A 23,121-nucleotide genomic window follows, 5' to 3' on the forward strand; every position below is an offset into this window, starting at 1 on the left:
TTGCAGTCCCTATTTCATTCTAAACAAAATAAAATGAAATCAAATACAGATCTGATTTGACTGCCACAGGAGAACTTAAAATATGTTCTGTTCGAAGCGTTCATTTTCCATCTCAGATTTCCCATCTGGCCCTGCCACAGAGATGAAATATCATGTGTCAGGTGTTTCTGAGACACACATTCTTCCAAAGGAACTGGAAACAGCTGTTGTGCTGCTGAGCCTATAAACCCTGCTTAGGACCAGGCTGCCCCGTAGCCAAGGGCTGGGATCCTCACACACTGCGTTGAGGTCAGGTTGGTAGAGTTAGCCCTGTGTTACAGTTGAAACATCTGAGGCTCACAGAATGACTTGTTAGAGATCATCCCCACCCCCTGTTCAGAAATCGTTGATGGGTCCCTAGTTCTTAGAGAATCAGCATTTTTGGTTCAGCATTCAAGTCTCTCCATGATTGACCTACAGTCCTTTACAGCCGTTTGTCTTACTGGTCTGCTTCCTTCACATCATACCCTAGCTAAAGGAACTATTCATTGTTCCCCTGCTCCAGGCACACTCTTTTCTCCTTTCACCCCTCAGACGAGGGCTCCTGTGCCAGATCCCTTCCTCCCAACTTCATGCATACAGAACCCACCCACAGCTCAAGGTCTGGCTGAAATGCTCAGTCTTCCAGGAAGTGTGGCCCAGCCCATAGTTAGACCTAACCACTCCCGTGGGACCCCACAGCATTTGATTGGCATCGGCAGCACACTCCTCTTGGTGTGTTCAACGTATTTGAGCACATCTCCGTTTTTTCCTTCTGGACAGTAAGCTCTGAACGCAGGGAAAGTATTGGCCTCTCATCTCTATAACCCAGAGGTGATTGAGTCCCAGGAGATTGATTGCAAGTGGTCAAGTAGTACTTGATGGTGAGTGGGGAAACTGCTAGGTACATTGTGTCCTAAAGTGGGTTCTGCAAAACCTAGTCCTGTGTAATGCTGCTCCACTAAAGGTTTGGAAGTGACGCAGCCCATACCGCACTCCCACCCACCTCTGCTTGCATTTTGCACACAGTGCGTTTTAGCACAATAAAGGCTCTGTGAATACCTTCAGAAAAGAGACCTGTGTAACTTTAACTTGATGGTGCCTAAATATTTGACGTTGGTACTTTCTAATACCCTGCTTTTCTCATAATGTAAATAAAAGGTGACATTGACCTATAGGAAGTTTTCTTTCTTTTTTTTTTTTTAAGGTTTTAATTATTTGAGAGAGAGTATGAGCAGAGGGAGGGAGAGGTGGGGAGGGGCAGAGGGAGAAGCAGGCTCCCTGCTGAGCAGGGAGCCCGGATGTGGGGTCAGATCCCAGGACTCTGGGATCATGTATGACGTGAGCCAAAGGCAAATGCTTAACTGACTGATCCACCCAGGTACCCCAGGAATGTTACTTTATCCAACATCTTTTTTGAGATATATTTTACATATCATGACATTTACCCACTAAAAGTATATGGTTCAGTGATTTTTAGTATATATTTAGTATATGTACAAGATTGTGCAAAAATCACCACAATCCAATTTTAGAACATTTTCAATACCATAAAAAGAAACCTCATGCCGGTTAGCAGTCACTCCCCATTTGCCCCTCCCCCAGCCTCAGACAACCACTCATGTACTTTCTGTCCCCTTAGATTTGCCTATTCTGGATATTTCACATAAACAGTATCCTATAATACGTGGTCTTTTGTGCCTGGCTTCTTTCACTTAGCCTTATGTGAACAAGGTTCATCCATGTTATAGCATGTATCAGTGTTTCATTTTTATTACCAAATAATATTCCATTATGGAATATTTTCTTTGTCCATTCATCAGTTAATGTACACTTGGGTTGTTTCCACTTTGGGGCTACTATGAATAATGCTGCTATGAACATGTACGTATAAGTTTTTGTTTGAACATATGTTCTCATTTCTCTTGGGTTTATACTTGGGAGTGGTAGAGATGGGTCACATGGTAACTTGGTATTTAACCTCTCGAGGAGCTGCCAGACTGTTTTCCATTTTACATTTGCACCATCAGTGCACGAGGGTGCCATGTCTCCACGTCCTTGCCCATTCTTGTTACTATCTCTCTTTTCTGTTGTGGCCCTCCTAGTGCGGGTGAGGTGGAACCTCACTGTGGTTTTGATTTGCGTTTTCCTGATGGCTAATGATGTTGAGCCTCTTTCCATGTGTCTCGACAGTCTTGTTTTCCAAGTGCTTGAGAAAGAGAAGCAAAAGAGGGAAAGATTCCTGGCAACATGCATGGAAGACATCATTCCGGTGTTTCTAGGATACATTTGGCCTTGCTTAAATTGCTTCTCCTCTCTCATCTCACAACCTTGATACAGCCTGGGTTCTTGGGGTCCTCAGATTACTTGAAAATGATCAAGAACCGAAAAGCTAAGTTTGGGGGAAATAATTGCAATTTCCCCAGAGTGGAGTAAATGATACCACCGACGACCAGCTGCTTAAGAAACCTGGGAGTCATCCTGACTCTTTCTTTTACTCATAATCTGCACCGACCCCATCAGCAGCTCCTATCCATTCACCTTCAGATGTTATCTCACATCTGTCCCCTCTCTGTCCCTGACGGCACTGCCATGGTCACTTAACTCTTTCTGTGATCCAGCCTATTCTCACCCTGAAGCCATAGTGGACTTTTCAAAATACACACCACTCCTGTCCCACATACTCACCCCTCCACAGCCCAGACCGGTCAGGGGCTCACCTGTCATTGTGCCACGGCCGGCAGCCCCTTTACGGTCTGGCCCCAGCCTAACTCTCCAACCTCATCTTGTTCCTCCTGCTTCCTTGGCAGAGCCGGTCCCCCTCTTTGTTCCTTTCGGAGTAATTAGCCCTCATAACACTTATAATAATACATCCACTGATTTCTTATCCATTGTCTACCTCCCCTTGCCCCCCAGTTATTATACGACTTTCTCCTCTCAACTTACCTGCCACATGTGAGACCAAGGACCATGACTGTCTTGTTTTACAAAGTATCTTCAGCCCTGGAAGACTGCATAGTATGTAATAGATGTTCAATAGATTTTTATTGATTAAGGGTTTTCATAATGAGGAATTAAATTATTTATTAAAATATATTTAGGAGTACCTGGGTGGCTCAGTCAGTTAAGCGTCTGCCTTCAGCTCAGGTCATGATCCCTGGGTCCTGGGGTCAGGCTCTCTGCTCAGCAGGGAGCCTGCTTCTCCCTCTCCGTCTGCCCTTTCCCCCTCGCTCATGCTCTCTCGCGCGCGCTTTCTCTCTCTCAAATTAAAAAAAAATCTTTAAAAAACTGTATTTAAATTTTACATCCTTCCTTCTTCCAAGGAAAATTTTTGATGAGTAACAGTTTTAAAACATGTAGAAATTTTTAAATAAAGATGGAAATGCTATGCATTGTAAACCAGTTAGATGTGGGATTTAACACTTGAGTACTAACGTTGGATCTGAGTTTTTTGACAGCCAGGGCAAGAAATGAAAGAAGTACATTAACATGTTTCCTCTAGTCCAGAAAAAGGAAACCTAGAAGTTCATCTGCAGTCATATATTTTACATGCACCTTATTACAATTCTGTTATTTTTTCCAGACTTTCAAAAGTCTGGAAAAAGACCCCTCTTTTATCATCCAATCATTTCAGCCTAGTTGTACTTACTTTACTTGTGATTACCATTTTTTCCATAAAATTTTTTTTTTTTTTTAAAGATTTTATTTATTTATTTGACAGAGAGAGACACAGCGAGAGAGGGAACACAAGCAGGGGGAATGGGAGAGGGAGAAGCAGGCTTCCCGCGGAGCAGAGAGCCCGATGTGGGGCTCGATCCCAGGACGCTGGGATCATGACCTGAGCCGAAGGCAGACGCTTAACGACTGAGCCACCCAGGCGCCCCGATTTTTTCCATAAAATTTAAACTTTATTTCTGACTCTAATTGAATTGTCTAGGAGCAAATTAGTCAAAATAGCTATTTGCATTTCCAAACATTGCTAAACAAATTGATAACCTTTATGGACCTGGGGTTAAGTTAGAACTCTATAATGCATCTTAAAACAGGTGATTTTCTCTGGAGGAGTGTCAACTTTCAAAATTGCTTTGATTTCTAAAATTTTCAGTTAAGTTTCAGTGGGTGGTTATTATTACAATCAGTCAAATTCAGACAGTGGTGCTCAGTTAGAATGAGTGTGTGTGCTGGGGTAGGTGCAAGCCTAGTGAAACCTATAATTGTAGGTGTGGAAAATTTTTCAGATGTTGTGAAGATGACTATTCTCCCGCTACCTATGTTCATATTCTAACGTAAAAATAACATGTATAGTGTCAGTGCTCTTTTAGAAATAGTTAACCCCAAAGAGGTGCCTGGGCAGCTTAGTCAGTTAAGCATCTGTCTTCTGCTCAGGTCATGATCCCAGAGTCCTGGGATCAAGTCCCCAATTGAGCCCCGCATGGAGCCCCGCATCAGGCTCCTTGCTCAGCGGGGAGCCTGTTTCTCCTTCTCTCTTTGCCTGCCGCTCCCCCTGCTTGTTCTCTCTTTCTCACTATCTCTCTCTGTCAAATAAATAAATAAAATCTTTTAAAAAAGAGAAAGAAATAGCTAACCCCACAAATGGTCACTGTGACATGTTTTGAATTTCTGTATAAATAATGCAATAAAATCTACTTAATAAGAGCTGCAAACATAGTGACATTATATCATAACCTAATTTTTAACCATTTTGCTTTGAACTAAATTGTCATCTTTTTACTAGCTTTGTATAACTATAGAAATGATGACATGAGAAAGACTTAGGTTTGATAGAGTGGGGGATATATTTGAGAAGGGACATCTTAAAGATTTATAAATTACATGAAGTGTTCTATTCTTTAAGTTAGGTCGTGTTTACACAAGTGTATGTTTTATAATTACTATCTTAAGTGCACACATATGTTTTATATCATATATTGAAATTTACTGATACATATTTAATATTATCCTTAAATTAGAAATGAAGACAGACTTAGTGAGTGGGAAAGGAACACAGAAAGTATCTGGGAGGCTGTAATGTTCTATTTCTTGATATATACAAATGGGCACATATATATGGTATAATATTTGTCACAATAAAAATCATCTTGGGGGCACCTGGGTGGCTCAGTTTTTAAGCGTCTGCCTTCGGCTCAGGTCATGATCCCAGGGTCCTGGGATCGAGCCCCGCATCGGGCTCCCTGCTCAGTGGGAAGCCTGCTTCTCCCTCTCCCACTCCCCCTGCTTGTGTTCCCTCTCTCGCTGTGTCTCTCTCTGTCAAATAAATAAATAAAATCTTCAAAAAAAATCATCTTATATCCAAAAGAATAGTATAATTTTCCACTTAATTATACCATTTTTTCCTCCTACCAAAGTTTTGGTTTTTGTGTAGTTAAATGGTATTCTCTTGATGATTTATTTGATTGCTTCTAAGCTTAGAAAATCCTTATCCCATAGTTAAATTTCCTATTTAATTTAATAGCTTAAAAATATCTTATGTTTAGTTCTTTAATTTGGCTATGAGGGGGCGCCTGGGTGGCTCAGTTGGTTAAGCGACTGCCTTCGGCTCAGGTCATGATCCTGGAGTCCCTGGATCGGGTCCCGCATCGGGCTCCCTGCTCAGCGGGGAGCCTGCTTCTCCCTCTGACCCTCCCCCCTCTCGTGTGCTCTCTCTCTCTCATTCTCTCTGTCTCAAATAAATAAATAAAATCTTTAAAAAAAAAAAAAAAAATTTGGCTATGAGATAAAGATCTAACTTGATTTTTTAGGCTATGAGATAAAGATCTAACTTGATTTTTCCCAAAACAGTAAGTAGCTATTTGCATCACCATTGACTGTGAGTGATCTTTCTTTTCTTCGATGATTTATGACCCCTCTTTTACCATCTATGAAATTCCTCTTTCTGTGAGTCGGAAATTGGATCTCTTTCGAGGCTAACTATTCTGTAGCATTGATCTGCTTATTTTCACACCCTTGTGTTAAATTTTCAATTTTTTTTTACCCTTACCTGCAATTCCTGCATATGAACTTTAGCATAATGTTATTATATTATTAAAACAACCCAGCATAAGATTTACTGAATTCTCTTATGCTCAATCTAGAAGTATTCATTTTATAGAACCAGTTTTAAAAAAACATGAGGAGCTTAATGCAACTTGGTGCTTGGTGCTTGGTTTTATCCTCAGGGCTTAAAAAGATTTCTTTCAACTTACCTTGAATCTTAATACTCATGAACACCCATGCATGTGTTGCAGACACGTGCCCGCACCCACACACATCCACACAGGCACACGTGTATACACCTGCCTGTGTGCACGTGCACTGGTATCCTGGCATCCTCGTGTCAGGAGCCCTCCCTGTTGCTTTTACATGTTTTCCAAATGTACTTGTTCACTACAACCATAAAAAGACTATTTACTAATTATAGGCATGGCCTTCTTTGGCCTTTCTAATATTTCTAATGATGTAGAAAGACCACTTCAGGGGTGCCTGGGTGGCTCAGTCAGTTGAGGGCCTGCCTTTGGCTCAGGTCATGATCCCAGAGTCCTGGGATTGAGTCCTGCACTGGGCTCCTGGCTCAGCAGGGAGTCTGATTCTCCCTCTGCTGCTCCCCCTGCTTGTGCTCTCTCTCTCTCTCTCTCTCTCTGGCAATTGAATAAATAAAATCTTAAAAAAAAAAAAAGAAAAGAAAAAGAAAGACCACTTCAGCTATCAACTTTTGCTTCTTGACCTATGGGCAGAAGTGGGAAGATCTGAGAACAGCTCTGCACTTTCGGAGTTGCCCTCATCTTCTGAATTGTCTTTTTAAAGTAATAATAGAATAATTACTTCTCTCAACTGTAGGCCTTGGTCCTATAGCACTGTACTCCCAGTCTCTTTGTTGCATGGTCCCTAGAAACTGTCATAAGCATAGTCCTATGATTATGACCACATGCTACTTTTCTTTCTGGTAGGGACTGCTCCCTCTATTTCTGCTTTCTTTGAATAAACCTTAGATTAAAAATCCAGTTTATACCAGACTTTAGCTTTTAAAATCATTCAAGCTGAAGGTCTAATACACTGTTTAAACATAGATTCAAAATAGTTTCTCCACATCCTGTTGGAACTCAGAGGTGAATTCTTTGTTGTTACAAGATAGAAGTAAAATATATTTTCTGATCTATCAGAGAACAGATAAAAAGCCAGAGAATATTGGAAGCATAATCTCTTTCCGTGTGGTATTTTTTCTTTTTCAGTGTTGATCAATTTGGTGTGAACGAATGACCCATAAAATATAGAATTTGTCTATATGAGACTACTTTCTTAAAAAAAAAAAAAAGATTTTTATTTATTTGAGAGCGAGACAGATAGCAAGAGAGGGGAGGAGAGGGAGAGGCAGGCTCGGGCCCCTGGGATCACAACCCGCCCGAAGGCAGATACTTAACCACCTGAGCCACCCAGGCGCCCCTGCATGAGACTATTTTTATGATAAATGTAATGTGTTTGTTTTTTCTCGTCCTACTGTAGGCTAGATCCAGTTATCTGACAGAGTCCACTAGCGAAGCCACAGGTCTTATGCTGTCCCAATGTAAAATCACAGGCACGATCTCAGATTTGTGGTTTGAAGCCATTACAAAATGAACCAGACATAGGTTTTTGGATTATCAGTGCTCGGTCTGATATTTGTAAGATGCTTCAGAGGAGGAAATTGTGCTTCGAGAGCATTTCCTTCAGCTCCCCATCCAATATGAAACATTCTTTGTGAGGAGAGGCCATGGTTTGGTCATGTTCTCAAGCAATCCCTTTCCAAACAAAAGCTGAAACGTGGCCTTTGGGGAAAATGTCAAATGCAGACTTCGAGCCAAAGCCACCGGCACTGGGCAGGGGTAAGTCCGCACAGTGGGGCCTTTTTTGTCTACCATTGTTGAGGAATGCAACCTTCCAAAGGGAAAAGTCAGATAAATGAAGACTACCCATTTGAAAAGCATCCAAATGGATTCTATTTTAACCCTGTGGTCTGGGTTTTTTTGTTTTTTTTTTTTTAAATTCTCCATAAGCCTTACTCTATGCTTAGCATTGAGTTTAGCACATGGGACAAAAAAGACATGGTTTTTGCCTCACAAATTATAGTCTAGAGAGGGCAAGAGACTTCACGTTGGTCATTGCAAATATTATGTATATTTCTAAAAGAGGTGTGCATGTTGTGTAGGTGTGTTCAACAGAAGGAGACTGACAAAGTAGGGGTTGAGCAGGTTGGGTAAATTTCTGGAGAGTGTGTGCTATCAGGGGTTATGGGGGCTGAGGGAGGATTCTAGGTAAAGGGAAGAGCTTGTGCAAAGGCCAATGTATTTGAGGAACTCAAAGGAGACTACCTTGGCTGGAACAAGAATATCAGGAGAATGAATGGCTTGGTTGTCGAGGCTAGAGTGGTGGGCAAGAGCTGTGTTAAGTCGTATCAAGGATTTTGAATGAGGCCATTCAGTCAAGGGAGACATCCGAGCAGGGCTGCATTTATAAAATCAGTCTGGGTACTGGATAGAGAAGCATTCAGGAGAGACAAATGTGAAAAGTGAAGAGACCAGTTTGGAGACTATTGGAGAAATCTGTCTGCAGGACAGGTAATGGCAGCCTGAAATGGAATGGTGGCTGAGGAGACAGAAATGGACGTTTTTTAAAAAAGATTTTATTTATTTATTTGACAGAAAGATAGCCAGAGCAGGAACACAAGCAGGGGGAGTGGGAGAGGGAGAAGCAGGCTTCCCACTGAGCAGGGAGCCCGATGCGGGGCTCGATCCCAGGACCCTGGGATCATGACCTGAGCAGAAGGCAGACGCTTAACAACTGAGCCATCCAGGTGCCCCCAGAGATGGACATCTTTAGAGATCTTTTGGTGTTGTGACTGATCAGATAGTAGGGATGAGAGCAGGATAAAGTCAAGAATGACTCCCAAGAGTCCTCGTGATACCATTTACTGAGCTCTGGAACATGGAGAAGCTGAGTCCTATTTAGTCATAGGGCTGAGCTGTATTGCCAATTTAGCAAACAAAGGAAAATGACAAATATTGAACTCTGTTACTTACATTCAAGTTGTCTGCTATTTATTAATGGTTATGTATACATTTTCATCTTTGCCAATCATTTGAAGTACTGTTTCATATCATGCTTTCTGTATACAGTATTTTGCTCATGTATTCGTCTAATAAGCATAAATGCTTCCTCTGGGCAAAAGATCTTCACTCAGCACTCAGAGTATTTAGGTCTAGAATAATCCAAGCTCTCCCTTAGGAAGGGGATCTGAACTGTAGTTTAGAGGAAGCCCTGAAAGGGTATGTTCTAAGCTGTGTTTCCATGTATGTCGAAAGTTCTGAGGCTTGTGATACTTCATTGATGAAGAGTCTTGGAGTAATTCTTTACTATGCTTGGTTTATCCTCTGTTGAGTTATTTTGAGTTTTTCCAGTATTCTAAATGAAGCTGTGATAAATATTTTTGAATATTTAAGAGGTAGGGTGTTTTGAGTTCATACTCTGGGACTTTACTAGGCCTGGGAACACAGAATAAATAGATATGACCCTTGTCTTTTAGGAACTCATGGTCTAATATAAATAATAATTTATTTTTTTATTTGAGGTTATTACTTTAAGGAATGGCAGTCAGAATGGTAACAGAAGGTCAAAGAAAATGATCAAATTTTAAATTCACGTTACAATTTCCCTAATTATTTTCTAGAGAGATTGAATAGCCAATTTATATGGTCAGCCTTAAATCCCAAGGCCCACACATGTTGGGCTTTATTAGTTTTATTTATATCTGGTGCTTTACTTGACATGTATAGTACTCTGTAGCCCTTTCAGTTGTGCTTCTTTAATTAATAAGGTTGTATATTTTCCGTGTTATTTATCAACTTTATTTCTTCATGTGCAAGTTGTCAGTTCACTTGCTTTGAGCATGTGAAATCTGGATATTTTACTGCATGTATTTATGTCCATTCTTCATATATTTGTATTGTAACCAGTTTCCTCCCAGAATTTTATTTTTTTAAACTAATTTACCTTGGGGCACTTGGCTGTCTCAGTTGGTTAAGCTTTGGACTTCTGCTCAGGTCATGATCTCGGGGTCCTGGGATTGAGCTCAGTGTCTGGCTCCGCACTAAGCAGGGAGCTTACTTGTCTCTCTCTCTTTCCCTCTGCCCCTCCCCCCACTCCTGCTCTCTTTTTTGTCCTCTCTCTCTCAAATAAATAAATAAAATATCTTTTAAAAAATAAACTGATTTACCTTATTTTCAACAGCTTTATTGAGATACCATTTACTTACCGTACACAATTCACCCACTTAAAGCATATAATTCAATGGTTTTTAGTGCACTCACAGAGATGTACAACCATTACCACAATCTATTTTGGAAGATTTTTTTCACCCTAAAAAGAAACTCCATATATATTGGCAATCGCTCCCCATTTCCTTCCAGAATTCTCCTGCTTTCAGCCCTAGGCAACCACTACTTGTCTCTATAGATTTGCCTATTCTGAACATATCCCATAAGTGAAGTCACACAGTATGTGTTTTTTCGTGGCTGGCCTCTTTCACTTAGTAGAATGTGTCCCAGGTGCATCCATGTTATAGCCACGTATTCGTATTTCATTCCTTTTTGTTGCCAAATAATATTCTGCAGTGGAATATTTTCTTTGTCATTTCATCAGTTGATGTACATTTGAGTGGTTTTCGCTTTGGGGCTATTATGAATATTGTTGCTATGACCGTTTGTGTGCGAGTTTGTGTGGATATATGTTTTCATTTCTCTTAGGGATATATGTAAGCATGGCATTGCTGGGTCATATGGTGTTCAACGTTTAGTCTTTTGAGGAACTGCCAGATGATATCAGGGTTCCATTTTCTTTACATCTTTGTCAACACTTGACCTGTCTTTCTGATTATGGGCCATCCTAGTGGGTATTAAGTGGTATCTCATTGCGGTTTTGATTTGCATTTCCAAAATGGCTAATAATGTTGTGCATCTTCTCATGTACTTACTGGTTGTTGGTATATCTTCTTTGAAGAGATGTCCACATAAATCATTTGCCCACTTTTTAATTGAGTTATTTTTCTTTTGTGTTATAAGAATTCTTTATATATTCTAGCTGCAAGGTCCTTATCAGATACATGATTTGCAAATGTTTTCTCCCATTCTGTGGGTTTTTTCACTTTCTTTATTGTGTCCTTTATTTTTTTAAGATTTATTTATTTATTTGAGAGCGCACATGCGAGCACAAGCCAGGGGAGGGGCAGAGGGAAAGGGAGAGAATCCCAAGCAGATTCCATGCTGAGCGCAGAGCCAGATGCGAGACTTGATCTCATGACCCTGATATCATGACCTGAGCCGAAATCAAGAGTCGTATGCTCAACTGACTGAGCCACCCAGGTGCCCCTTAATTGTGCCCTTTGAAGCACAAAAGTTTTTAATTTTGATGAAGTTCAATTTATCTGTGTTTTCATTGTGGCTTGTGCTTTTGGTATCATATCAGCCTAGCACCTAATACACATTCAACTAATCTGTTTCAATGAGTTAGTGAATGCTTTTTGAGGCTGTGTTTTGTGTTTTTATCCTGCAGCTCCACTAACCTTACTTTTTTAGCACCAGCAATCCTCTTTGTTGATCATTTTCTAGTTGTACCATCATCATCTGTTTAAAAACAAGTGGGATTTTCCATTTCCTGTGTTTATTATGCCTCTTACCGTTTTTCCTTCTCTGATAACTATTACGCGCATTTTTCCTGCTATGTTAAATAGGAGAAATGTCTAGAGTATCCTTCCTGTTGCTCTTTTTTAAAAGAACGTAAATGTGATTTTTGGTGCTCAGTGTACTATATTATTATTTGGGAAGGTCCTTTCACAGCTTTAAGGTTTTGTTTTGTGTTGTTTTTTAATCAGGAATGGCTACGGGCTTTATTCACTCTACATTTTCAGTTTTCTGTTTCTTCCCTCTCATTAGCTCCGTCTGCTGACGCTTCTCAGTATGACCCTGTGCTTGCGTAGAAGAAATCCTCTCTTTGCTTCTAAGCTGGTGGGGTCAGGTCACCATCTGGTCAGACAGCCTAAATCAGCTCTAAGCTGGGGTGTGAGGAGCTCCTTGTTGGATAACATGCATGAGATCTTGTACTTGGGTTTGTCACATGCATTTTGGCTCCATGAAGCAGTTTTTAGGTTTCCCAATCCGTGTTGAAATTTGAAATCATTATCAATGACAGGTGATTTTCAGATAAGTGAGGTCCTGTTGCATTAAGCAGAGTTCCGGACAGTATTTGGTAAATGGATGAGAATAAATGATAGGGCCTAACTGCAGAGCCCCAGGGGAGCTGTTACTCCTCTACATGCTGTCATTTATTATTATTATATATATAATATATCATTATTATGACAGTAAACACCTCATCCCATCCCCATTTGACCTTTCTCAGAAAGAACCGCTGTCTCGCAGCGGGGAAAAGTCATTTGCCACAGACGAATGAGAAATAGCTCATGACTTGCCTTGTGGTTTTGAGAGAAGGAAAATACAAACTTTTAACTTACCTGCTTTTAGATTTACAGGGAAAATATATGTTTTTAAAGATTACTCTAGGGGGAATCTTCACTCTCCGGGATTTCCTATTGGAATCCTCACAGTTACCAAGTTGAAAGGTAACTGTGTAATTCATCTCAAGCCCAAAAGAAAAAAAAATCTCCAAAGAAACAATCCATCTATGGAATTAGTCAGCCTCAGACGTCCAAACTGAATAATACCTTGTTCCTGTTCACAGTCCCTGTTTTTCCTCTTCTGTACCTCTGCTGAATCACTGCCTCCTGCCTCATGCCTGGCCCGGCATCCCCCCATCCCCGCATTCCCCCATCCCCGCATCCCCCCCATCCCTGCATCTCCCCCGCATCCCCGCATCCATCCACTCAGCGGCAGCTACTGAATATCTTCTGTGTGCCAGGATCTGGGATGTGTAGATATACCCTCGACATCTCTCAAGGTGCAGCTCAAATGTCCCCTCTTCCAGGCAGCAAATGCTTTCCTGATTCCTTATCCCCTCCCTGACAAAGTTAGAACTGCTCTCCCCTTTCTCTGAGTGCCCAGAGCACTTCATGACTTCTGTTGTAGAGCCTGGTGCTGTGTTCTACCGGTCTCTGTGCCTTAGCTCTGTCAAGAGGAGAGCTGGGGTGTGCTCCGCACTGCATCTTCCTCCTCCAGGATGCCTAGGGCTGTCCCGGTTTGTGACCACTACCTACAATCCCCCTCTGTCTCTTTTTTATAATACTCCTTCTCTTCCAGGGCTAAAGTTGCTGCAGCTGATGGGTCCCCCGGGATCCCAATCCAGACCCTCACCCCTGTGAAACACACAGTAAAAATAGACAAAGATGCCCTCCTCCAGGACTACGGATTTCACATTTCTGAGAGCCTTCCCCTCACAGTGGTGGCCGTCACAGCAGGTAGGGGCTGACTGGGAAACAAGAAAGGAGTTTGGCTTTTCAGGAGGGGGAGAAATAGCCCTGGATCTCTTCTCATCTCTCTGTCCTAGAACATAATTTCAAAAAATGCCACCCTAGGAAGTTAGAAAGGGCACATCTAATTCTGACCTAATTCTGTCTAGACCTTTGTACCTTCCTTTGGTGCGGAGAGGGAGGAAGCCCCAAGTGCACCTGCTGATTGGAACCCCAGGCTCCTGCTGGCCTGGACCAGGGCTTTGCCCACCCGTGGCTCCCTGGCCAGTCTCAGGGCAGTGACAGTATTTGGATCAGCTCACCCTCCTCTCTGAAACCCTGCATGCTCCGAGCTGGGGAGAGTTGCTGGCCAGAGAGTAATAGAAATTATTGATTTGTTTTCACTTGAGTCTTTGTAAAATATAGACTCTATCAGGGTGAAGAAGAGCATGCTGGAAATGTCTAGTGTTTGTTTTCATACATCAGCTATGTATTGATGTTAGATCTGGAACTAGTTAAAATCTACTGATTTCAGTTTACACACACACACACACACACACACACACACACACACACACTCACACACACCCCAGAGTTCTTTAGAGATGAATGTAGTAGATTCACTGGCCAACTCTGTTGATTCTGGGGGGTTTCTGCTAGTTTTCTTTCCCAGGACAGTCTCCTAATACCCCTTGAAGGTGATGGGATGGTAGGTACATTATCCACATTTTGTAAACAGGAAAATAGATCCATGTGAACCCAAAGCTGGCTGGGGATGGGGGTGGGGAGGGGAGTGACCTGGTGCCCAGGGGACTGGATCAACCTGCCATTCAGTTGTGTGGCTATGACACACGGGGTCTGGGCCCTCGTGGCGTGAACACCAATTACTTCTTCTCTGTCCAACAGGAGGCCCTGCTCACGGCAAGCTTTTCCCTGGTGATCAGATCCTCCAAATGAACAACGAGCCTGCCGAAAGCCTTTCCTGTGAACGAGCGGTCCATATACTGAGGTACTAAATTGCCTCCATCATCCGCAGAGTCACACAGATGATCACAGGGCAAAGATGGGTGACAGGAATGACATAATTGATCTCCCCATGGTTTTAGTAGGGTCCCATCTCCTTAAGGTGGCAGCAGCAGCCTTGTTTGAGAATTCCGTCTCGGTTACCGTGTGCTTCATCTGCCTAGAGGAGCGATGGGGGGCAAGGACAGGGTGCTGTATCTACAACCCCCTGCTATGCTAGACCCCGCGCTGGGCACAGCAGGCAGGGTAGTTAGGAATAATACACGGTAAGGATTTCTAGGGTTGTTGTAGCATATGCCAAAGACTGGACTAAACTGATGCTAGATCTGTTAGTTCTTCTTTAACCCTTCTGAGAGCTCTCCTTAAATGCCTGGTTGGTATGTATGTAGTTTCACTGCTTCTGCCCATTGGCTTTGTGACTTGGGTCAACGCCTCACTTTCTGTATAGACCGGGATCTCCCTCAGAGCCGACACACAGTGAGCGCTCAGTTGAATGAGCCAACAGTTGCTGACCCTGGTTTTAAGACAGAAGAAGGTCAGCGATAGGAGTGAAGAGGGCTGACAGACATTGCGTCGGCACCTATGGGCTTCGTCTTTCCAGTTTGTCACTAAACACTGTTTTGGTGACTTTAAATAAAGAGACACGAGAAATAGTTACATGAAAGCCAACTTGAAGATACTTATTATGCCTTTCTTGTGAGTGGTGTTGGGTGGCTTTCATTTCTGAGGGCCTATCATGGACAGCACACACTGAATGATGAGGAACAGTGACAAAGTCAGAATGAGATGAAAATGCAGGATGCAGTCTTCACCTTCACGAGGCACACAGTCTCGCTGCGGAGAGACACACATACGTAGCTTACGATTTACAGAGAATCCATCAAAGTGTAGAAAATAGAATCCTTTCAGCCAAGCCCAATATTGCTTCTGGATTGCCAGAGAATAAGTTGAATGGGTGGGACAGCCTGGATCGGATTTGATGATTTCATTTCTACACAATGAAGCATGGCGATGGAAATCATGAAGTTTGCTTTCCCAGTTACTGGGGTGATTTTCTCAAAGATGATCAATGCCCACAAATTAAGTTTAGATTTTCAGTGATACTAATATTTCTGCCAGGCTAGATCAAACTCTGACTAACAAGCAAAATTATTCTCAGTTTAAAGCAGTAGGTCGGAATGTGGGTGTGTGGGTAACATTGAACCCAGCCTGTTTACTGAGCACCTTGTGTGGGCAAGGAGCCCTGTGGGGCCAAGGGACTGCACTCCCCACACGCTGCAGGCTGGAGTGCAGGAGTGACTCGCGTGCACCCTGTGAAGTTGAGGGAAGACATTCCATCAGGAAGCCAGAGGAAAGGGGCTGTAAATGCTACAGATTCCTCCAGCTTGTGGGGAAGTTGGGTTTGATAAAACAGAGGAGTCCAGAAGGATTGCAGGTGTACCTTTAATGCTGGGTAGAATTTGGCCCACAAAGGTGGAGGTGAAGGATGAACCAGGCAAAGAAGTGATAAGCAGGAACTCCTGGGTGGGGAGGGGGGAAGATGCTGAGCGGATCAGTTTGCCTGAGGTACCAGAGGCCTAGAGGAAAGTTCTGGGAAGTGAGGCCCACATGGTGAAGGGTCTCCAATGCTGACACAGCAAGTTCAGGTGTTAGTCTCCGTGTGGAATGGCGAGCCATTGAGGACTTCTCAGCAGGGATGTGACTTGAATTGTGCTGTGCATTTGCGCTCTCCGTCATACATTGCATGTGGGAATCCCAGGACCACTTTTTTTTTCTTTAGCTTAGTTCCCATGGCCATTGCCACTTATAAAGGGAAAAATCCAAGCAAAACATGGCACAATGAAACCTCTCTAATCCCTCCAGATAACTGTGAGATCTAAATGTCCTTTTAAGAGCAATTGGACCTTGGTTTGTTGTAAATTATCTTGGGAAAGGCCTGTTCTTCTATAAAATGGAAAAGAGGCAATCCCTAGACACTTAGAAACCGCAAGTTGATTTTACCCATTTGAGGAAGCAACATACCAGCAGCAATTGGCCTAAATGTTCATATTGCAGGAAGTCAAAGGAAATTATTTGCAAACAGCTTCTCTATGTAGCGATGGCAAAGGAAAAGGAAATATGGATTGATTTTTTTTTTTCAGTTTTGTTCTCTAGTACAAAATGGAAGTTTGGCCAGCATCTGGTTGACTTTTGTCACTTTTGGAATCTAAGAGATAATAACAAGACAAATGTCTAGTATCTTGATATATGATTTGGCTCATTACACTGATTTTGTGTGCCCAAACACCACAAGCTGGTTGGCTTTTATCTGATAAATGCAATCCATGTTCATTCATTCAATCTAGTGAAATGTTTAGCCTAAGTTGTCTGAAATAGCAACCTAAGTTATCTGTCTTATTGCTATGTTTTCTCTTAAAAATTTTTTTGGACATAAGCCTAGCTAGTGGTCATACAAACTGCATGAGTTCTCCATCATAAAGACTAAATTAAATCTAAGTGACATAACTAAGTGGCTGCAGGTATAGACTAGATGGTAGAGACAGGTGTCTAATAAAGATTCCCTCCGTGGGTGGGGGGGTACTCTGGGACAGATTCAGCTCCTCTGCAGACCCCTGCTTCCCTCAACGTCTTTCTCGATGTTGCTGGACCAAAAAAGCTGAAGCAAAAGAGGCTGCTTTGTAATCCTGCCAGTCTTTTTGACCCTGACACACATACACACACGCACGCACACACGCACGCACGCACATCATCCAAAGTGATGAAATGGTTTTATTTTTATTCTTTTTTTCTTTTTTTTTTTCAGGGAAGCTGAAGACTCTCTTTCAATCACAGTTGTTCGCTGCACGTCGGTAAATCTCTTTCTATGTCCTGTTAGTTTTACCCTTCTCGGCCTCGAGACCCCAAGTCCCCAGTGGGATATCCCCCAGAGAATAAACAGGGAAGGCAAATGGCAGAGGGGACAGCAGCCAGGCAGTGGGTGGGCAGACAGACAGTCAACGTTGCCTGAAGACAGCTGATGAGTCAGTGTTGTGGAGGAGACAGGTATGGATCAGTCCAGGGTTCCAGAACTTGTGGTCCAGCTAAGGAGACAGATCTAGGATTATGCAGAGTGGGACGATGACAAGGGCACCAAACTACAAGTTTTAAGATAAGTTTGTGTGTTATGACTTTGGGCAAGTCATTAACTTTCAGTTTTCATTTTTGTAAAACAGTGATGATGACAATAATTGTCTTGTCTCTCTAATGGGTCGTTATGAGGTGTTGGACGTGAAAGTGTCTTGTCAGCCCTGAGGTTCATCACAAGGCAAGGGTGTGGTGTAGATGATGCACTGGGAGGAAATAGCAATCCCAAACACCACAGGCCAAGGAGCCCTTTCTCTGTGATCTAGGGAAAAGTATATAATCAAGTCCTAAGAGAAAGAACTACCAACGAGGAAGAGTTGACAGAAAATTCTCATTCTGAGAGACTTTAATGCATACCTCTTAGCCTTGGCCACATAAAGATAAAAAAATAAATAGGGGCATGGAGAATTTCATTAATGCATTTAATAATCTAATCGGCCACATACCACTCTATCAAAAAAACTCAATAAATTGCCCAAATAAGAAACTATATAAGTCTCTTTTCCAGAATATAATGAAATAGAAATTAATAACTACCAAAAACTTAATTAAAACTCTCCAGCCATTTGGAAATAAAAATGCAATCTCCCAAGTAAAGATGGGGTCAGATAGAAAAGCAAAACAACCATTATAGACTAGTTAGAAGAAAATTTAAAATTAGAAGTGATGGGGCACCTGGGTGGCTCAGTCAGTTGAGCAGCTGCCTTTGGCTCGGGTCATGATCCCAGGGTCCTGGGATCTAGTCTCACATTGGGCTCCCTGGACAGCAGGAAGCCTGTTTCTCCCTCTCCCTCTGCTGCTCCTCCTGCTTGTGCTCTTGCTCTCTCTCTCTCTTAAATAAATAAATAAAATCTTTAAAAAAAATAAAATTAGAAGTGTGCTTTTTAAAATTTATGTGCAAAGCTATACTCAGTAAAATGTATAGTCTTAGGTGATTTCATTATTGAATAAGGAAGTAGGTCAAGTGAATATTCAGTGCAAGAAGTTGGAAGAAAAGACTATAAAACAAACATAAAGCAGAATAAAGAAAATGATAAAAATTAAAATCTAAATGATGCTTTGGAAAACAAAAATTGTAAAGTTAATAAATAAATCCCAGAGTCAGTTCTTTAAGGGAAAAAATAAGAAAAAAGGAAATCTTTAAGGAAAAGAAATAGGTGGACCCTATGTGAAGGAAGGTAGAATATTATGAAGGATGTAAATACTTTTTTTAATATAAAAAGAGATACAGACCATGTTCTTTAATGGGAAGACTGTTATAAATACATTGGTTATTCTCATATTAATATATATTCTTACTCCAAATTCAAACTCCCGTTGGGACTTATATTTGAATTTTGGCAGTTTATTGAAGGGACACATCAAGAAAATCTTTTTTTTAAAGATTTTATTTGTCAGAGAAAGAGCAAGAGAGCACAAGCAGGGGGAGTGGCAGGCAGAGGGAGAAGCAGCTCCCCCCACCCCCCAGCTGAGCAAGGAGCTTAATGCGGGGCTCCACCTGGGACCCTGGGATCATGACCTGAGTCAAAGGCAGACCCTTAACAGACTGAGCCACCCAGGTATCCCTTATCAAGAAAATCTTAAAAAAAAAAAGTAATGGAGCGCCTGGGTGGCTCAGTCAGTTCAGTGGCCGACTCTTGATTTCAGCTCAGATCATGATCTCAGGGTGGTGGAATCGAGCCCTGTGCTGGGCTCTGTGCTCAGTAGGAGTCTGCTTGAGGATTCTCTTTCCCTCTCCCCCTACCCCCTGCTCATTTCTCTCTCTCAAATAAATAAATAAATCTTTAAAAAATAAAAAAAATTTAAATTTAAAAATTTTAAGAAAGAGTAATGAGGGGCACCTGGGTGGCTCAGTTGGTTAAGCGGCTGCCTTCGGCTCAGGTCATGATCCCAGGGTCCTGGGATCGAGTCCCGCATCAGGCTCCCTGCTCAGCAGAGAGCCTGCTTCTCCCTCTCTTTCTCTGCCTTCCTCTCTACCTACTTGTGCTCTCTATCTCTCTGTCAAATAAATAAATAAATAAAAATAAATTAAAAAAAAAAAGAGTAATGAGGATGGCCTTGATGTAACAGATTTTAAAACTAATAAAGCTAAAATAATTAAAACAGCATGATATTGATGAAATGGTTGGACATGCCAGTGTAATCAAATAGAAAGTCCTAGAATAGGTACTGATATGAGAATTTAGTATGTGAAAAATACAGCATCCCATTAGAAGAAAAGATGATCATTCACAAAATCATACTAGGACATTTCTTTAAGTATTTGAAAAAGAAGTCTCGTCACACCATTTGATGTAATAATAATTAAATATAAAAATATTAAAATGTAGGTAATATGGATGAGTGTCTCTCAGTCATAGGTTATAGAAAGAATTCCTAACTATATAGGGAGTGGGAGGAAGCACAATGAACAAACAGCTATTTGATTATGTGAAAAAATTTAATTTCTCTGGTCCAAAAACTTCAGAACATTAAAAAGCAAAGAAATTGTGGTCTCTTCTCAATTTTGACAAGTACTGTTTTTTGTTTTTATTTCTGGGAAATAGAATAGGGAAAAAAACCACCTAAATAGGATTAAGATGTTTGCCATAAATATGACAGACCAGATGTTTTATGGACAAATAAACGGAGATTCTTCTAAACAGAATTTGTCTATGAAATAATGTGAAACCAATGTATAAAAAAAAGTATACTGAAAGCTAATCAGTATAAATGGTTGTGCAGGTGGTAAGAGATTCTTTTTATTTAGCTGATTAGCATCTCAATGGAGAACATCTTAATCTTAATTGGGTGGGGTTTTTTTTCCCCTGCTGTTTTCAAGAAATGAAAGCAAAACACTTGTTAAGTAAATAAGAGGGAAACAGCTTATGGTTGCATCCTTTTAAAAATGAAAAGTGTAGGGAGAGGAAAATTAACATGTTCCAGTATGACTCCTGAGATTCCTCTGAGGTTACTGAGCAGAGGAGGATGCAAATGTTGTGCTCTGGGGTTCCTGCAGGGAAAGCTGATATTGACCCATGTCCTGAGAAATGCCCTGAATGTTGTCCAGCCCACTCAGGCCTCGCATCAGCAGTTACATGATCATAAGACGAATGATCGAATGTGTCTTTCTTCAGCAAGGATGCTCATCTTTGCCATAGCAGATTCTTCGAGTTCTCAAATGGCTTGAAATTGAGGAAGAATTATAAAATCCAAAATTGGGGGGGCGGGGGTTGGGGGCTTGGCTGGTTCACTCGATGGGGCATGAGACTCTTAATCTCAGGGTTGTGAGTTTGAGCCCCATGTTGGGTATAGAGATTACTTAAAAATAAAAAATCTTAAAAGTAAAATAAAGAGGCGCCTGGTTGGCTCAGTCGTTAAGCATCTGCCTTCGGCTCAGGTCATGGTCCCAGGGTCCTGGGATCGAGCCCCACATCAGGCTCCCTGCTCAGCGGGAAGCCTGCTTCTCCCTCTCCCACTCCCCTTGCTTGTGTTCCTTCTCTCGCTTTGTCTCTCTCTGTCAAATAAATAAATCTTTAAAAAAAAAACAGTAAAATCCAAAGTTGAAATAGTAATTACTGCTTCTGTAGGACGTAGAATTTTATGGGGAAAAAATATATGTATATATATACATTATATATAATATATATGATATATATATGTTATATATATTTAATTGTAGAGAGCTGTATTTATATTCATGGCTTATAGTATATTGTTATATTAAAACCAATATTTAATGTCTTATTAAATCTTCACCAAAAGAAAATCCTACAAGATAGATATATTTGTTATCCCCCTTTTACAGTTAAGGACACTGTGGCCTCACGTGCCCATGGTCTCACATGCAGAAATCAGTGGAGCTGGGTTATTTTCCAGGTAGTCAGGTTCAGAACCCACAGTCAATAGTGTTATGCTAGTCTACCTCCTTAAACCCTGCTGTCTTTATTTTTTTAATTGTTTTTTAAGGCGGGGGCAGAGGGGGAGAGAGAGAGAGAGAATCTTGAGCAGACTCCTTGCCCAGTGCGGAGCCCGACGTGGGGCTCAGTCTCATGACCCTGAGATCACGACTTGAGCCGAAATCAAGAGTCTGATGCTTAGCCAGCTGAGCCACCCAGGCACCCCAACCCTGCTGTCTTTATGAAATGACATTGGCCAATCTAGGGCGGAGAGTAGTGAAAAAGATATAGAACTTTTCCACTTGTCCCTTTCGATGCCCTTTTAAGCATTAACTCTTAGTTCAGCTAAAACATGCACAGAGAAAGTTTTTATCAGCTCAGGTCTACTCTCTGATGGATTAATTTAGAACCCAGGGAGAATCTAAATATCCTAGAATAATAAGAAGCTCATCTTCTTTAAAGTATCTCTTTTTAATGTTAGATGGCTCAAGTGAGTGGTTTGCAACATGCTTTAGATGCCAAGGTATACAGACAGCAGAGCTGCTATTCGGGTATAAAAGTGTAGGACCCATGGTGGGGCCCGTGGATTGGGCATTTCTATGACAGAGTGTGTATTCTTTCTCAAAGCAGCTAGTTTCATGGTTGGGTGGTTCCAAGTATGAGAGAGGCCCTCCTTCCCTGTGATTCCCACCAACTAGTGCTTGTCAGGGCAAGTCTACCTTGTATGAAATAGATTGGCAAAGGTTTGGAGCTGTGGCCTTCTCTTCTCCAGGCTCACTCCTGTTCCATCAACTCTTCATCATAAGATGCTTTTCTTGAGTCTTCACTTCTCTGATAGCTCTCTGGACAGTTTCACGGTGACCTTCCCAAATGGTGGCACCCAGAAAGGAATACAGTTCCACCTAGGGTCCACTGGTGAGAGTGCCCAGGGCACAGAGAGCACACTTCTGACGCACACTGAAAATGCTAGTGAGGCCCAAGATGAGGGTTAAGATTTTAGGAGGCCTGGTCACGCTGTTGGCTTGGGTGAAATTTGTGGTTGACCAAAAACCGAGGCTGGGTTCCAAATGAATCGCTTCCAAGACCCCATCCCATGCTGTGCAATTGATTTTTTTTTGATCCTCAGTGCCACACTTCACAGTAATCCCTGTCAAATCATGTTGCTTTGGCCCAGTGTTCTGGCATGCTGAGATCCGACAGGGAAGTACAGAACTGAAGGGCATATTTGTACAGTCATCGGCTGTACTCATTCTCTCTTCCTGTCAGGGATCTACCTCTTCCCACGCCTCCCCCACTTCCTCCATTACCCAGCCAGTGGCTTTTCTTTAGTCTGATCCAGCTCTGGGCCTCACTCTTGCAAGATTGCTGTCCCCAAAGCGAGGGAGAATAGCGGTTGTCCCCCCCTACCCCCCACCACAGATTCTTTTTCTCTCTGCATCTCTCCCTGTTCTGCCCCTGGTTTCTCATTCCTTTGAGTCTTTAGGGTAGTGACGGTTGTACCTGTCCCTTAGACCCCTCGATTTACTCTGTTCCCTTCAGCTTTTGACAGCCCTGCTCTCTTATACCCTCTTATGCTTGTTGTTAGTGATTTTTTGGCCTCTGGCCCATAGCGGCCCCCGCCCCTGAAGTTTTCCACATACCTCTTTTAGATAT

The 23,121-nt window shown here is 41.9% G+C and overlaps 1 protein-coding gene across 2 annotated transcripts in view; it reads left to right on the plus strand.

Annotated features, from left to right (window-relative positions):
* The window catches only part of FRMPD1 (FERM and PDZ domain containing 1), a 93,736-nt gene that overhangs the window by 42,621 nt on the left and 27,994 nt on the right, over positions 1-23,121 (plus strand). For both annotated transcript variants that reach the window (XM_078061466.1, XM_078061467.1), the window contains exons 3-5: positions 13,296-13,453; positions 14,351-14,453; positions 17,271-17,316. In XM_078061466.1, coding sequence (XP_077917592.1) covers positions 13,296-13,453; positions 14,351-14,453; positions 17,271-17,316 — 307 coding nt within the window. The remainder of the gene's footprint in view (positions 1-13,295; positions 13,454-14,350; positions 14,454-17,270; positions 17,317-23,121) is intronic.

This window comes from Halichoerus grypus, chromosome 14 (genome assembly GCF_964656455.1).
Source record: "Halichoerus grypus chromosome 14, mHalGry1.hap1.1, whole genome shotgun sequence".
In the NCBI taxonomy this organism is placed as follows: domain Eukaryota; kingdom Metazoa; phylum Chordata; class Mammalia; order Carnivora; family Phocidae; genus Halichoerus; species Halichoerus grypus.